The following is a 14,960-nucleotide window of genomic DNA, read 5'->3' as shown; positions in this document are numbered from 1 at the left end:
TGTCAGTTCTACGCTATCTGAATTACACACATCTGTTTCATAAACAAGATTACTCTGTGATCGGCCTGTAATTACATGTGATGAAGCTTTTACCTTGAGCTGAGCTACCATCGATCCAGACGTGCTTGTTTATTCCCCACCTTGTTCTTTTGTCCATTGCTCGAAGACATAAAACAGCTCCTCATGGCACCCCATCAAGTCTGGAGAGTCCTTAGGAGTGGGGGAAGGCTGCCTGAAAGGACGGATCACAAATGAGATCAAAGGACAGCAAATCAATGGCTGATGCCTCTCCTTTAATATGGCAAATGAAAAGCTGACATTTTCAAACAGATACAGGAACTAGATCAATGTTGTACTAGGCTATATTTGTCTGCTTTTGGTATGATTCGAAATTATAATGCATTTCTCTTGCACAAATTTTTAATAATATCTATACTGCCTTTGAACTTGTTCTATCTTTTACTGTGGGGTTGCATTTTATTGTGCATTACACTTGATTAGACACCACAGTACTTTACACTGACCAACTTCCATTAGTATGTGTGTATTTAAGCATGGCTCGGGTTTCACCTTTGGTATGATCACCAACATTCTGCAAATCTGTCAGATCATTACAAAAGATTTGGAAAGAAACTACACACCACTCCAACTGACTTGGACAAAGGGAAAACATCTTCCCCTTGGTAACTTAGAAATGCATAAGTTGGTGCTGTTGGTGGCACGCTGATTCAGAAACCTGTGAATTTCCTCACACTAGACCAACTCAAACAAAATTCTGACTTGCATACAAAGTGTTTGTATTTGCCTAAAAAGTCACTAACATAAAAAACACCAGTCTAAATAAGATCAACACAAAGAGTATATTTTTATTCCTTTTTTTTAACAGTCTCACCCCTGACAACATTACATATCCCATTATGCGCTGCATTTTCCCAGTATTTCATACTAAAACAGTGCATTACCTAACCGACCTAACTATTGGGTTGTTCTATAATGCTGAACAGCACCACAGATTATTTAAATCCATCCTGTCATTTTAGACTTGGAGTTTTCTCTTTATTATTATTTTTTTTAGGAGGGAACATTTTGAGTGTTATAGTTTTGGAACCAACCTGTCAAGGGTAATTTAGGAGGTGTGTGTGCTGCTGGACACTTCTGGGAGGAGCCCGTTGTGTGTGTGTGTGTGTGTGTGTGTGTGTGTGTGTGTGTGTGTGTGTGTGTGTGTGTGTGTGTGTGTGTGTGTGTATTTGTGCGCGCGCGCGCACTGTGCTTTTGTGCAAGATGCATGGATTTATTACTGCTTCGAAAACAAAACTATATTATTATTAATATCATCCGCACAAGTCGCACGAGCCACAGGATTAAACGGGTCACCTTTATTGCGCATCATATGAGTGCGGTGAAATATTTCTGTTCCACTTTTGGTGCTGACGCGTTACTGTAGGTGCCACTTTGTTGATTCGGATCGTGTGCAGTTTGGACATAAAGCACAGAAGAAAAAGCATTGGGAAATGCGCTGTTCCAGTCTTGTAGCTCGGATGTGTATAATTGAGTGTTTGTGATGAGAGTGAACTTTGCGTAATTGAGATGTGCTCCATGAGCACAAGGACTTAACCCAAACCCCAGGATGTATGTGTGTGGATTTCTGAGCATGGCTTGTATTTTATGCTCAATTCTTCTCGGCTTGGCTGTCCACGGCAAAGGTAAATATTCCTTCCTTCCTATCTATTTATTTTGTTTTGTGTAGTCTGTGTGTATACACGCACACAGGCGTTTGCATTTCCCTGGAAAGTGTATTGATGCGCGCGTGCGAAACGTGCAGTGATCCATTTACTGTAAAATCGTTCACAATTAATGTTCTTTATCATTTTTTTTATTGGAATGCATTTCTATATTGCTGCAGAATGCGATTCTGGGTGCAATCTTGAAAATGGGGTTTGTGACAATGGAGTGTGCAGGTATGTTAAGGCATCACATATGAATTTTAGCCTTATGTGCTGTCTTCAGCTTCCTTATATTGTATGGAGCTTCCATAACTATATAAGTTCACAAAACTTGGGCAAAATGAAACTGTATATGTTGTATATACAGATGCATCGTTTCTGAAGAGAATCTATGATCTATGATTGTGCACCAGAGTTTTTATATATATATATATATATATATATATATATATATATATATATATATATATATATATATATATATATGTGTGTGTGTGTGTGTGTGTGTGTGTGTGTGTGTGTGTGTGTGTGTGTGTATGTGCACATACATATGATACTACATATTATTACTGATATAATGATCGCTTTTTCAAGGTGTAACCCTGGCTGGAAGGGTGCAACATGTGAGGAGTGCATTCCTTTCCCTGGTTGCATTCATGGAACATGTAAAAAAGCTTGGGAGTGTATATGTGAGCAAGGCTGGGTGGGCAATCAGTGTGACCAAGGTGAGACTCAGTTGTTGTTAATCAGTGTCTGGACCTCAAGACTTGCCTCGGCAATTATGCATAGTATGACCTTGGCTGAGCAAGATAATTACTGTAAAGCCATGGCTAAGGAATGTATGCAATGAATAAGAAGATGATTTTTTTTTCTCCAGACAGCCATCTATGCATATCACAGCCTTGTTCTGTCAATTCAACCTGCATTGAATCAGAAGAGGGTGGATATCTCTGCATCTGTCCTCCTGGATACACAGGCAGAAATTGCCAGCTGAAGAAAGGAGAGTGTCTAATGAATGGGTAACATCGATCTTGTTCACCAATGAAAAAGTGAAAGAGCAATTTGTAATTTGTGTTTGAATAATCCTATAAATATTTCTGTTGCTATTGTAATTACATATGTGTTATTATAGCTATCTGGATTCATAAGCAAGAAAATTCACAATGCCGAAATGTAAACCCTTATATAAGTGAACTGATAATATTAATCAAGCATTTAACTATTTTAACTATTTTCTATTAGCTTTTCCTGCATCATCACTAGGCATTCAGACAAATCAAATTTGATTCAGATCATTCTCTTCTTAAAAATTTGCTGTTTTTCTTTCCAGGTCTCTGTGTCAGAATGGTGGAACCTGTGTGGTTAGGACCGGATTTTACTCTCACTCATCTTGCCTGTGCATTCCCGGATTCACTGGAGATTTCTGTGAGATTGATGTTGACGCTTGTGAGTCAAACCCGTGTCTAAATGGCGGCACATGCGCTGATCGTGGACTAGACTACACCTGCGTTTGTCCTCCTGCTTTCTCAGGTCCCATCTGCAACATTAGTCTGGCTTCATGCTCTGACAGCACCTGTAGCAATGGAGGAACCTGTATAACTGAGCCTGGCAGAAGAGCTCGATGCATCTGTCCACCTGGTTTAACAGGACCTTTGTGTGACATTCAGATCAATGAATTCAACCCGAAAGCTAAGTTTAAAACACCAAACCTAGGACATTCTTCCCAGCATTATAGCCTCCCTGCTCATCCTTTCAAGAAAACGTTAAGACACCCTGAGCATGAGTTCCTAAAGATCACCATGAAAGAGTCGGTGCATGCTTCTAGTCCACTGGTCACACACAGCCAGGTTATCTGCTTTGCGATTTTGGGTCTGCTCACTTGCCTGGTAGTCTTGGGTACCACAAGCATCATCTACTTCAATCGCTGTGAAACCTGGCTGGCAAACGCCAAGTATAGCCAGCTTATGCGCAAACAGAGAAACTTCCTCCTGAAGGCCAATGACAAGGAGCACTCAGTACATATCATCCTACCTGAGAAAATTAAGCTGACCAATTACGGAAAGCGCTACACAACCATATAATGGCTGGAATATCAGACACTCTACACAATCATATGGTTTTGTGATCAACAAACGATTGTTACATGTTTGGTTGATGAATATGAATATTTGAGTAATTACAGTATGCGTCTCACTGGGAAATGTTTAGGAAATTATTTATTCCAGAGGCTATGAGTAGAATTTTGTACATTATATATATTGTTGTCATACATGGTACATTATAGTAGCTCTGTCTAATTACAAACAGCTCTTCGTATTAGTCTTACGAATTGAAAAATATATTATTGTTAGACAAACTGTTGATTGTATTCAAACATTTTAAAGGCGTTACATATTAAAGACAAAAAAATATTATTTACATCAAACAAATTGTTTTACTTGAAATGAAAGTGCTCCAATAAACCAGCATATATATTTTTTTTATTTTATTCGAATTTCAGAAAAGCATTCAAAAGACAATTATTATTATTTTTTAAACATGAATAAATGCTTAATGGATATTACTTACATGCAAGAGAACCAAATGATCGTGATCAGAGGATGTTCTTGATGCAATTCAAAGAAATTCATAGAGTTTGTATAGAAAATAAAAGAAAGAAACATTTGGTTTGGCGGAGAAATAATGTTTGCGCACACGATTCTAAGCAATGGCAATGTTTATTCACACACATTGAGGAAAAGAAATGAAAACAGCTAGAAAACAGCTATATGTTTGCTAAAAAATATAAAACTTCACACGCTCAGCATTCTTGTTTGTTTGTAGTTTGTAGAAAATGTTAAAAAAATAAATAGAAATAGGAAAAACCCACGAACAAAGAAACAAATTCCCCCTTTTCCCCTGTAAAGTGGGCTGAATGATATTAACATCGGTATTAGTTTAGTCGCTCATTAGTTAGCAGGCTATTTAACCTTTAGTCATCTCTTGAGCTTATATCCACGTCTGGATACTGAACTGAAGGGAAAAAATACGTTTTAACTCCATAGTAGTACAAACCTGCTTCAAAGAAATGTGCTGTGTATTTGGAAATGTGTGAGGAGTAGATACTTAGTTCAGCCTGAGGATAAATGATGCTTTAAAAAAATTGTAGTTAGTCTACTGGGTTATGAACACGGAAAAAAGAAATCCATTTTCATTCGTGTTGTTGGTAATGACAACTCGTTCCTTCGACCCACCCTTTAGTACGTTAAAGAAATTCACTTTACAGTACTCTTGTTATTTTTTGTATTTTCCATATTTATCTACATTTACCACACTTGATATACCTTTGACATTATTATACAGGAGCACAGTGTGAACTTTTGGTGGTAACTGTAATATGAATAAACATCTGTAAATAAATATTTGTGTAGCTGTAAACAAGCATCTTCCTTTAAATGCCTTGATTATAAGATTGTTTCTTTAATTTTTAATGAAGGCATGTGATTACGGTTTTGTATTATAACCAGTGCTGCAGTCAAAATGTTAGTGATGATTTGCCACCATCTTGTGGCTACACTGCTGTAAAATCAAACGATCCTTGCTGTGATATGATTGAAATGCAATGTGTCATGATAAATGTTTATGTTGATCTACATTGTGATCAAAACCTTTCCCAATCATTCATGGGAAACAGAAGTGAAGGGTTGAGGGCAGATTATACTTTATTAAAGTCAATAGCAAGAGCAATGATGACTGAATGATGTTTATATTTATTCAGTGCTTGAGATGGGGGGAAAAAAAACATTAATTTGTGAATGTCTGAAATATGCTATATATTGCTTTAATAAAGAAGGCATACACAAAGTAATCAGTCATTTAAAGTGAAATACCCATAGTGCAGTTTAATGGTCTTTGTGTGTAAGAAAAATATATGTAAAGGTACAAACAAACAAGCAAACAAATCTATTTCTATGAAGTACTCATATAAAGTATGTATGATATATGAAAGTGATAAGAACAGATGCTACAACCGATCTTAGGCAGGAAACTACAAACACACAGCTGCTCCAGGAAAAGCCAAAAATTAAAAGACAGTAGTCTTTACCAGTCTTAAGGCCCTTTACCTGGTAAAAGATTTCTATTAGCCAGAAACTCCAGGGTCTGGACAAAACACAATTTAAAACAAATTACTGTAATGAAGGACAGAAGTTGTGTCTGCTCCCAAAGAACAAATTTACACAAAACCAATTGCTCATCTCATCAAGCTGGATAGACATGAAAAACATAGAACCTATAAACCCAGAACCAGTGCAACCTCCAATATGATTGATAGACATTGAAGCCATGGCTGCACCAGTAGATCTGAGAGACAATGATACCACAGCTCCTCCAAAACTGACAGACTCGGAATGCCCGGCTCATCCATTAGTGATTGATAGACACAATAGCCATGCCTCCTGCTTTAAGACTGAACCCACACCTTCCCCAATATGAAGAGATGTAGAAACCATGCCTCCGGACTAAAAGACACAGCAGCCTGGATTCCTCATATAGGTCTAATAGAACTAGGCCAAGAAAAAGAAACAAGAAGGGAAAACAACAAACAAGGGACTCGGGCACAGAGCAAACATCAGTCTAGGTGACTCCTAACCAACCTTAAATTACTGTATAACTGTGAAACTCACCCCGGGTAAGTGCCTAATCAAAGCGGGGGGCAAACATCAGTCTAGGCAAATCCCAACTCTAACCCCAAGCAAGTCTTATTGGAAATAACTGAATAAACGATTGTGAATAAAAATCTATGTATATGTAAATGTATGTGTTTACATTTGTACCCAAGTAGCAAGTCAGAGGCAAGGTAGGAAGTAAAACACAAGATGTCAGGAAGAAGAACCAAACGTTTGGTCACTGTATCCTCATCTCGTCACTAGATAGTGTGATTATGAGTCATTGATCATTTCCAAGTGTATGGGTTTGTAATATATATATAAAATTCTAGGTACCAATAAAAAACCTGTCATATGCTGGTAGTTTGAAAAATTTGGTAAAACCTGGGATCCCCATGTTCTCCACTGCCTTACAAATGAAAATATCTGTGAGTTTAACACTTCTTTATAGAGTGATGGAACTGGCAGACATTTATTGCCCTTTAAGTGGAATACATCTATCACCCCAGGCTAGACTATTCAAACAACCATTAAACACCTGGGAGCTGAACATGCGAAGGCAGTTTCTACAATAATAGTATTGCCTGGAGAAATTGCACCATCACCTGAAAACCTGACAGGCTTTCAGTGCCAGGAACCAATATGACGGCTTTGTTGCACCCAATGTCAGCTTTTTTCCAAGGATGTCACCACTGAGGTAGTGATTTAATCCAGTAAGAAAAGATAGACATTTCTCATACTCAGAAGCTCTAGAGCTGGATATGAACAAAATTGTATGTGGAAGTGTTTACATAATGAATTTGGTAGTCAAAATAAATCCTGTTTCTTTAGAAAATTAGCTAATCCTGCACATTTACAAATTAAAAGTCTTAAAAGCACTTTACACTTTGACCTGATCGACTGTAAATCATATAATTGGCATGGATTACTGCACTTTCATAAACATACTGAATATACTGTTATGTTTAGATTGCTTAATCAATAATAATAATAATAATAATAATAATAATAATAATAATAATAATAATAATAATAATAATAATAATAATAATAAAAACTAATAAAAACATGACAAATAAATAAAGTGACCCAACACAAACATAAATTAAAAAAGTTAGAAAATTAATTATTTATTAATAGTATTTAAGAAAGACGCTTTTTATGTCCATATGTGTGATTCCTCTTCTGGCTTTCAGTTTTCATCCTCATCATTCACTTTGAGTCAACATTACTTTCATTTCTGTTTTTCAGCCCGTAACCTGATCATTCATTTCTTCAGATTTTAACCAGATCATATGTTTCATGCTTCCAGCTGTCTGTGAATTTGAAATAAAAGAAAGAAAGAAAAAAGAAGTGAAACTAAAGCCTGGAAAAAAAAAACACTACAGTTTATGTGACCTGGTATCTGTAGCCTCAGATTTCTGCTCAGGGTAAATTGATCTTATGATAGATTTAATGTGAGCCACACTATATGATTTTCATACAACCAACAGCTAGAGTTGCACTGCAATAAGAATTCAAGTTTGGGATTAGTGACTGTGTCTAATTCCATTATTTGTCTTTCTGTGAATTAACTGGGGACTTTTATTTTGACGGAAAACATTTTTCCCGACCGCAATCACGCTTTCGATTCGAAACTTAATCAGAAACGCACATGACTAATCACATGATGCCTTTCACACGGGGGTCGTGTTGATAAAAGCGCAAAGCAGGTCACACGCCACATAAGGAAGATCTAATCCAAGGTGAGAGAACTTTACACGTGAACTTAATTAGCACGAGCGCTTAAATTAATTATGTTACTGTGTTTTACACGTGTAGTCTTTCTTAACACGTTTAAGTTAACTTGGCAGACGTAAATAATTTAGATAACATTATAAAATATATAAAAAACAAGGAAATGGTAGTTTATGTAACCAGTTTAGTGTTTTTTATCTGTCTGGATTAAACCGGATATGACGTCGGATTGTTATTTTGTGTGTGTGTGTGTGTGTGTTTTTAATCTATAAGGAAGGCAGCCGTTTATAGTCATGTTTTGTATCTCTGTCGAAAACACACGATAGTTCACTAGGTTAAGGAGTACAAACACTTGCTGATGAGGTTGGTATAAAATGTTGCTCTGTTTAACTCGCTTCCTCTCTGCGTTAAGGGTTCGAGACCTCAGCTTTGGGTGCGGCGTGAAGACAAACAAAATTAAAAGCCAAGACCATTACACATGACTTATGCTATAGGCTAATATCCAGTGAACATTTACAGTAAATCCGTCCTGGGTATTTGATAAAGTAGTTCTTTTTTTGGGGCGTTGTTGTACGTCTGTATCTCAGCTTTGTTTTGATCTGTCAGGTAGAGAAGTTTCCTGAACCCTATATCACTGAGCTCGTTAATCAGGGTTGCCAGGTTGCAGAAAAAGGCACCATCACAGCCATCTAGGCCTCTTTAAAGTAGATTTCTTTTGACTCTTTCGCGGCACAACAAAAATATTTATGGAGAGATTGAATCCTGAACCTTCCTAGATAAGTTGTGTGTGTGTGTGGGTTTTTTCTTTGTTTTTTTGTTTGTTTTTTTTAAATTATTTTTAATAGAATGACTGGCTTCAGTGGAAATTAGTGACGCCGTTAGAATTCAGCATGAACAGAAAGTTCACAAACAATTCTTCGATTAGATTCTTCTAGAACTCGTGTGCACGTCGTTATGCACGTCGTTATGCACGTCGTTATGCACGTCGTTATGCACGTCGTTATGCACGTCCCCAACTCTGATCAATTAGTTGTGTAATGTGTCACGTGACCATGACAATCAAGAGGGCTCGAGCTCGCCTGCACTTAGCATTTTAATCTGGACTCCATCTCAGTTTGAAAAGAATTCAATGAACTGTGTTTTTATAAGAGATGGATATATCAGAAATGGCAGCTTGTGTAGGCTGAGGATGCACTCAAGCTGTATTTGGTGGTAAACATTGTTGCTTAGTCATTTTGGCCCAGAACACTTCCTCTATCATGATTAATGTTCCTAAAGCTTCTCGTATTTTGGCTTAGAATCGTCTCTTGGCTCATTAAGGATACTTGGCCTTGTTGTGTGACGTGAGGCACGGCATACAACCTAAATCGAACCCTTGATGTGCATCCTCAAGTCCCATTAACTAAGCCAGTGGTGTCCTTTCTTATACACCGGAGTCTACTAAAAAGCCACGAATAACTGATGTAACTGCTCAATCAGGTGTCAACCCACTGCACAGCAGCATCCACAAGTCACTTTCCACACGTGTTAATTGTGAGCTTTATATTGTTTGTGTTTTAGAATGAAGTCCCTGATTTTGCTGTGCCTAGCCTCAGCCCTGGCTGTGTGTTGTGCTCGTCCACGGCTACGTGCGCTCTCCCATGAGATGGTCAACTACATCAACAAAGCAAACACGACATGGACGGTAAAGTTCCTGCTACTCATGGTGCCAAATTGAGATATTAAGACAAGATTAGAGATAATTTAAAGTTAAATCATGTCTATGAACTTTGGGTTGGATTGTGTCTGGTTTTGTCTATAGGCTGGACATAACTTTGGCAATGTAGATTACAGCTATGTGAAGCAGTTGTGTGGAGCAATGCTCAAGGGACCAAAACTTCCAGTCATGTGAGTGTGTATATATATTTTTTTTAACAAATATGCTAACAGGATGTACCCAAGAAATTGTATAAAAAATGATGTGTTTTGGGGTTTGCTGATGCAGTTTGGGGTTTGCTGACGTTCAGAAAAAAAATAATGGCATGCTAATGCATTGTGGTTAATTTTTTCTCACACATTAGCCATTTAACCTTGTGATGAATCATCTGACTTGTTTCCTCTTTTCAGGTAGATTAAAAATAATTTTTTTTTTTATGCTGACTCATGGGGGGGGGGCAGGAAATGACTTCAGTTTTCACTAATGTTACAATTCAGTGTAATGAGTTAGATTTAATAGATTGCAGCCTTTCATTTTTTTTTCCACCTCTACTTGTGTGGGTTTTTTTTTTTTTGTTCACCGGAATTTTGGCAGGAAAATGTTTTCACCTGAAAACGGTCGACGATTCCAACTGGCTAAAATTTCACTCACTCCTCTGTAAAAAATTAAAAACATGCTAGTTGTCTTAGAACGATCTGTAGGTCCGAATAAATTTGCTGATATTCAGGAAAAGTCATGCAAGTGAAAGAGGAAACCCTTTCCAAGGCTTTTTTTGGTCACACATTCAGGACCCTTGTGATGAATCGTATGGCTTTGTTTCCTCTTTTCAGCAAGATGAACATTTCAGATAAAAAAAAAATCTTTCCTTCCCCAGGTGAAGATCATATCTAATGCTTTCGATTTATTTTTTAATGGAAAAAAAAACCTGTGTCTTTCTGCACTGTTTTTTCCACCAACAAACTGATTGGAAGCAGCTGGACTGAAATTTTGTGTAGTTTGGGTCCACGTTTGTGACTTGTATAAAGTTTAAACAATGCTGTTACTTTTACATGATGCCTACATTTTATCAAACGTGCAGATCCCCCCCCCCTGTCATTTTGTCCAATACTATATTTGAGTTATAGTTTTATGTATTATTTACAGTATATACAATGCATGAACTGGTTGAACCAGAAAGAAGACTTTTATTCTGCTTTTGTTTTTAGGAGGTGTCCATTTTGAGATTTGTCATCTTTAAGTGGTTGTTTGTTTGATTTATTTATTTATATACATAAACCTCTGCAGGGTTCAGTATGCTGGAGATGTGAAGCTTCCAAAGAATTTTGATCCCAGGGAGCAGTGGCCTAATTGCCCGACTCTAAAAGAAATCCGAGACCAGGGGTCATGTGGGTCATGCTGGGTAAGTGCTGTATGCTCTTTCTATTCGATGTGAGAAGTCTATTGGAGGTGCAGGTTTTCAATGACGCTTTGCACCCTTGCAGGCTTTCGGAGCAGCTGAAGCGATCTCTGACAGAATCTGTATCCATAGCAATGGCAAAGTGAGCGTGGAGATCTCCTCTCAGGACCTGCTGACCTGCTGCTCTGACTGTGGCATGGGGTGAGCGAGCAGAAAGTTCTGTGTTTGAACATCACGCTGGATCATGGTTGTTAACTTCCTTGTTACACCGTAGGAACTTTCAGAATTATAAGGCTTTTTTTTTTTTTTTTTTTTTTTTTTTTTGATCGTTGAGAATTTGATGGTCAAACCAGTCAAATGCTGTTCACCACATGTTGGTGTCTCACATTCTGTTCACTAAAGTCCCTCTGAATGATGACTAATCTGTGACAAAGGTCCAATCTTGCCAACGAACTTCCGTTTGTTTCCGTGAAACTTGCAGCACTCGTCAGTTTCATATTACAAATCGCCCACGCAAACTGGTTTGACAGAAGAAATTGCTCACAGCGTGTTTTGGATTACATGTGCTAACTAGAGTATAATCGTACTTTTGGTGAAACTTTGGCTAACAATATCTTCGTCATGAGTGTTCACATGTACAGCATTTAACTGATGACCAAATCCACAGCTCTTTCAAAACGTATCCTCATGAGGTTAGTTCTAGTGATTTTATTATAAAGTTTAAACCCTACTGGTGCAGCTCGAAAATACAAGAATTTTTTTTCTTGTAACAGAAATGTGCTGCTTGAGAATTGAGTCTTTTATGGTTCCTGTATATCTGTTGATTAATATATTAAAGCTTTGTCCACTATTAAGACCCAAACCTCTGTTCTTTGCTCTGGTCACATAGATGTGATGGAGGATATCCTTCTGCTGCTTGGGATTTCTGGGCTACAGAGGGTCTCGTGACAGGAGGACTCTATAACTCTCATATAGGTAGGATTACGCTCTCATGCATGGATTAAATTCAAGTGGTATTTTTTTGTTAAACTGCTTTATTTATTTTATTTGCTTTTTCTTCTTTAGGATGCCGTCCATACACCATTGAGCCATGCGAGCACCACGTAAATGGTTCTCGTCCTCCGTGCACTGGGGAAGGTGGAGACACGCCGAACTGTGACAAACAATGCGAACCCGGCTACAGTTTATCTTACACTCAGGACAAGCACTATGGTAAGAATCAGCATCGATAAACATGTTTGTCAGCGTGAACGGTGTCAAAGCCAAGGGACCTTTTGATTGTAGACGATTCCACGATTCTTTGAATGTTAAGGCAGATTACGGGTCTTTTATTGTTGTAGGAAAACAAGCCTACAGCGTTCCATCTGATGAGAAGCAGATCATGCAGGAGCTCTACAAGAATGGCCCAGTGGAGGGAGCGTTCATCGTATACGAGGACTTCCTTATGTACAAGTCTGGTGAGGCATGAATCTCATGACCCATTGAGTGTAGGCTCTTGGTAATATTGATCACTGAGGGTGAAAATATTTCTGTAATTTAACATTAAATCCTCTATACTGGAGCAGCCTTTTCCTTCAGCTCGGAATCTGCACTAAACCCTGTGTACTTTTATGGTTTCTAGGTGTTTATCAGCATGTCACCGGTTCTCAAGTAGGAGGTCATGCTATCAAGATCTTAGGCTGGGGAGAGGAAAATGGGACCCCTTACTGGCTGGCTGCCAACTCCTGGAACACCGACTGGGGTGATAACGGTAAAACCACTTACGATTCTTATGTTTCTAGTGAGGGAGAGCACCAGGAAATGTTCACAAGAGATAATCTAGCGCAGATCTAGCTAATATTCCAGAGTACTTTCAACAGGCTGGAGATGGAGGCTCAAGATCACATGACATGGGTGAAATGGCTATTAAAGAAGCAGCCTGATGAGATGTTCCTGTGGATCCCAAACTTTCATTCAAACCCCAATTTATTAATGGAGAGAACAGAATCATCTCCCTACCTTTTTACTTTGCAAAATTAAACTAGGTCACTGTATTAAAGCCAGTTGCAAATATCCATTTTATCTCAAGTTGTCTGTGTAGTGCACCAGGCCTGGGGGTTTATTCAACAGATAGAAAGGAATATTAATAAAACCAAGTGCTGGAGGATTAGAATAACATATATTGAAAGACAAGAACAAAAAACTGCTGCATTCTCCACCAAACAGATCATCTGTAGTGAAAAGATTCTACGGTCTAATGAAACTAAGATTGAACTCTTTAACCTGTATGTCGACTAGAATCCAGGAACCACTCATCACACAGCGCATAGAGCATTTTTCTTTTTTTATTTCACTGTCAGACAGCAAGGATTCTCAGTATTGTGCAAACATAATGGAGAGATGTCTTGTGCTGAAAATATGATCAGCAGATTAGCCTCAGCACAGTACTGAGCTTGTCTGATCTTTATTTTATAGGATATTTATAAAAAAGGTCCAGTTTGCCCACTTTGGGTGTTTTGAGGCTACAATCGGTTTAAGCACCACAATGAAGTGCTAATGTTTTACTTTAGGATGAGTGACCTAAGAAAAAACAGAATTCCTAGTCATCAATTTTCTTTTTATATTCCTGTTTTAGGTTATTTCAAGATCCTGAGAGGTGTGGACCACTGCGGCATAGAGTCTGAGATGGTGGCTGGTATCCCCAAGTAGCTCATAATGCAGGGGGGAAAGAAATTTGGAGAAATCTGACCTTCAACACAGTCAAATATGGGTTATTAGAACAAAAAATGATTTTAATTTTTTTAAATATAAATCTGAGCATTTTAGCATTTTCCTCATTTCTGAACTTTTTAAGATTTTTCTCTCCCTGTTTAATTAATGGCCGTTTTATTTTGACTTTATAACCAGATGTTTTAAGTGATTTTTTTTTTTTTGTATTTTTTTTTCAAATAAAATATCAAATCCTGTTTCTTAAACAAATCGTGACTGCTTTATGTATCTAGATTTTTGCAGGACAATATTGTTAGCAAATAACAGCTACACATGACTAGGAACCTGTCTTTAAATACAGGGAGAGAAGAACTAAACAGTGCATTAAGAACGTGTGGGTTCAGAAACATTGATGTTAACTACACGTGAAAGCTTTGTGTAATGGACAGTGCAACAAATTTGCTTGTTTGACTCTGTAAGTGTTTGGTATAGACTGCAGATCTAGAATAACAGGTAGTGAGTATCAGTATCCAGCCAAAAATGTTGCTGCTTTTTAATTTAAAAAAAAAAAATGACTCAAAATGAACGCATTACATATTACAGTGAGTTCATACAGTACTAGGAATGATTTTTATGCTTTGCATTGCTGCCACATGATTGGCTGAATGACTGTGTTCCTAATAAAGTGGCAGTGAGGTGACTGCATCAGTCACAAAAATCAGACCCCACCCTAAACAAACAAGTTTTTTTTTTTTTAAAAAAAGAATAAAAATTGAAAACTTTCTCTTTGAAGTCTCTTTATTTACTGCAGACAGAAATGACATCTACATGCTTTTATTTTCTTGGTCATCATAACTAATTTGCAATATTGGGTATGATCCAGTAAATACATATTTTGTTGTCCAGCTGTACTTAAAAGGCCCCAAGGTGTGTCACAGGTTGCCTACCGATACGAATGATGCAAGATTTGCCAAAGATTCTCACTGCTTTGGTGATGCTACATGTTTAAAAGCTGTTCTACTCCAATATCCTCTATCAGGAGGCAAATGTTTAAACAAAGATCTCATACACTT

General features: G+C 37.7%; 2 protein-coding genes across 3 annotated transcripts; both read left to right on the top strand.

The window, feature by feature from the left end:
- The first annotated feature begins 1,209 nt into the window (after positions 1 to 1,209).
- LOC113651109 (protein delta homolog 1) lies at positions 1,210 to 5,356 on the top strand. The gene is made up of 5 exons (XM_027159766.2): positions 1,210 to 1,703; positions 1,904 to 1,958; positions 2,319 to 2,449; positions 2,602 to 2,743; positions 3,055 to 5,356. The coding sequence occupies exons 1-5, from the start codon at positions 1,628 to 1,630 to the stop codon at positions 3,803 to 3,805; spliced, it is 1,155 nt and encodes a 384-aa protein (XP_027015567.1). The 5' UTR covers positions 1,210 to 1,627; the 3' UTR covers positions 3,806 to 5,356.
- A 2,605-nt stretch (positions 5,357 to 7,961) lies between these two features.
- Positions 7,962 to 14,671, top strand: ctsba (cathepsin Ba). Of its 2 annotated transcripts, none has more exons than XM_027159768.2 (10): positions 7,962 to 8,115; positions 9,668 to 9,791; positions 9,909 to 9,994; positions 11,088 to 11,202; positions 11,285 to 11,400; positions 12,089 to 12,174; positions 12,265 to 12,411; positions 12,540 to 12,656; positions 12,821 to 12,949; positions 13,814 to 14,671. In XM_027159768.2, the coding sequence occupies exons 2-10, from the start codon at positions 9,669 to 9,671 to the stop codon at positions 13,885 to 13,887; spliced, it is 993 nt and encodes a 330-aa protein (XP_027015569.2). In that variant the 5' UTR covers positions 7,962 to 8,115; position 9,668; the 3' UTR covers positions 13,888 to 14,671. The 2 variants fall into 2 exon arrangements, with proteins under 2 accessions (XP_027015569.2, XP_027015568.2); XM_027159767.2 differs by lacking the exon at positions 7,962 to 8,115 and adding an exon at positions 8,326 to 8,470.
- Positions 14,672 to 14,960: the final 289 nt, after the last annotated feature.

The sequence above is a fragment of the Tachysurus fulvidraco genome, chromosome 12, assembly GCF_022655615.1.
Source record: "Tachysurus fulvidraco isolate hzauxx_2018 chromosome 12, HZAU_PFXX_2.0, whole genome shotgun sequence".
Lineage (NCBI taxonomy): Eukaryota > Metazoa > Chordata > Actinopteri > Siluriformes > Bagridae > Tachysurus > Tachysurus fulvidraco.
The sequence above is the reverse complement of the archived record's forward strand: the minus strand, read 5'-3'. Positions and strand labels throughout refer to the sequence as shown.

Bases quoted from the DNA above. Each gene is read 5' to 3' on its own strand.
- LOC113651109 (XM_027159766.2), top strand. From the start codon at position 1,628: ATGTATGTGTGTGGATTTCTGAGCATGGCTTGTATTTTATGCTCAATT. The intron at 1,959-2,318 runs GTATGTTAAGGC...CGCTTTTTCAAG, and splicing joins TGTGACAATGGAGTGTGCAG to GTGTAACCCTGGCTGGAAGG. The intron at 2,450-2,601 runs GTGAGACTCAGT...TTTTTTCTCCAG, and splicing joins GGGCAATCAGTGTGACCAAG to ACAGCCATCTATGCATATCA.
- ctsba (XM_027159767.2), top strand. The intron at 12,412-12,539 runs GTAAGAATCAGC...TTATTGTTGTAG, and splicing joins CACTCAGGACAAGCACTATG to GAAAACAAGCCTACAGCGTT. The intron at 12,657-12,820 runs GTGAGGCATGAA...TATGGTTTCTAG, and splicing joins CTTCCTTATGTACAAGTCTG to GTGTTTATCAGCATGTCACC.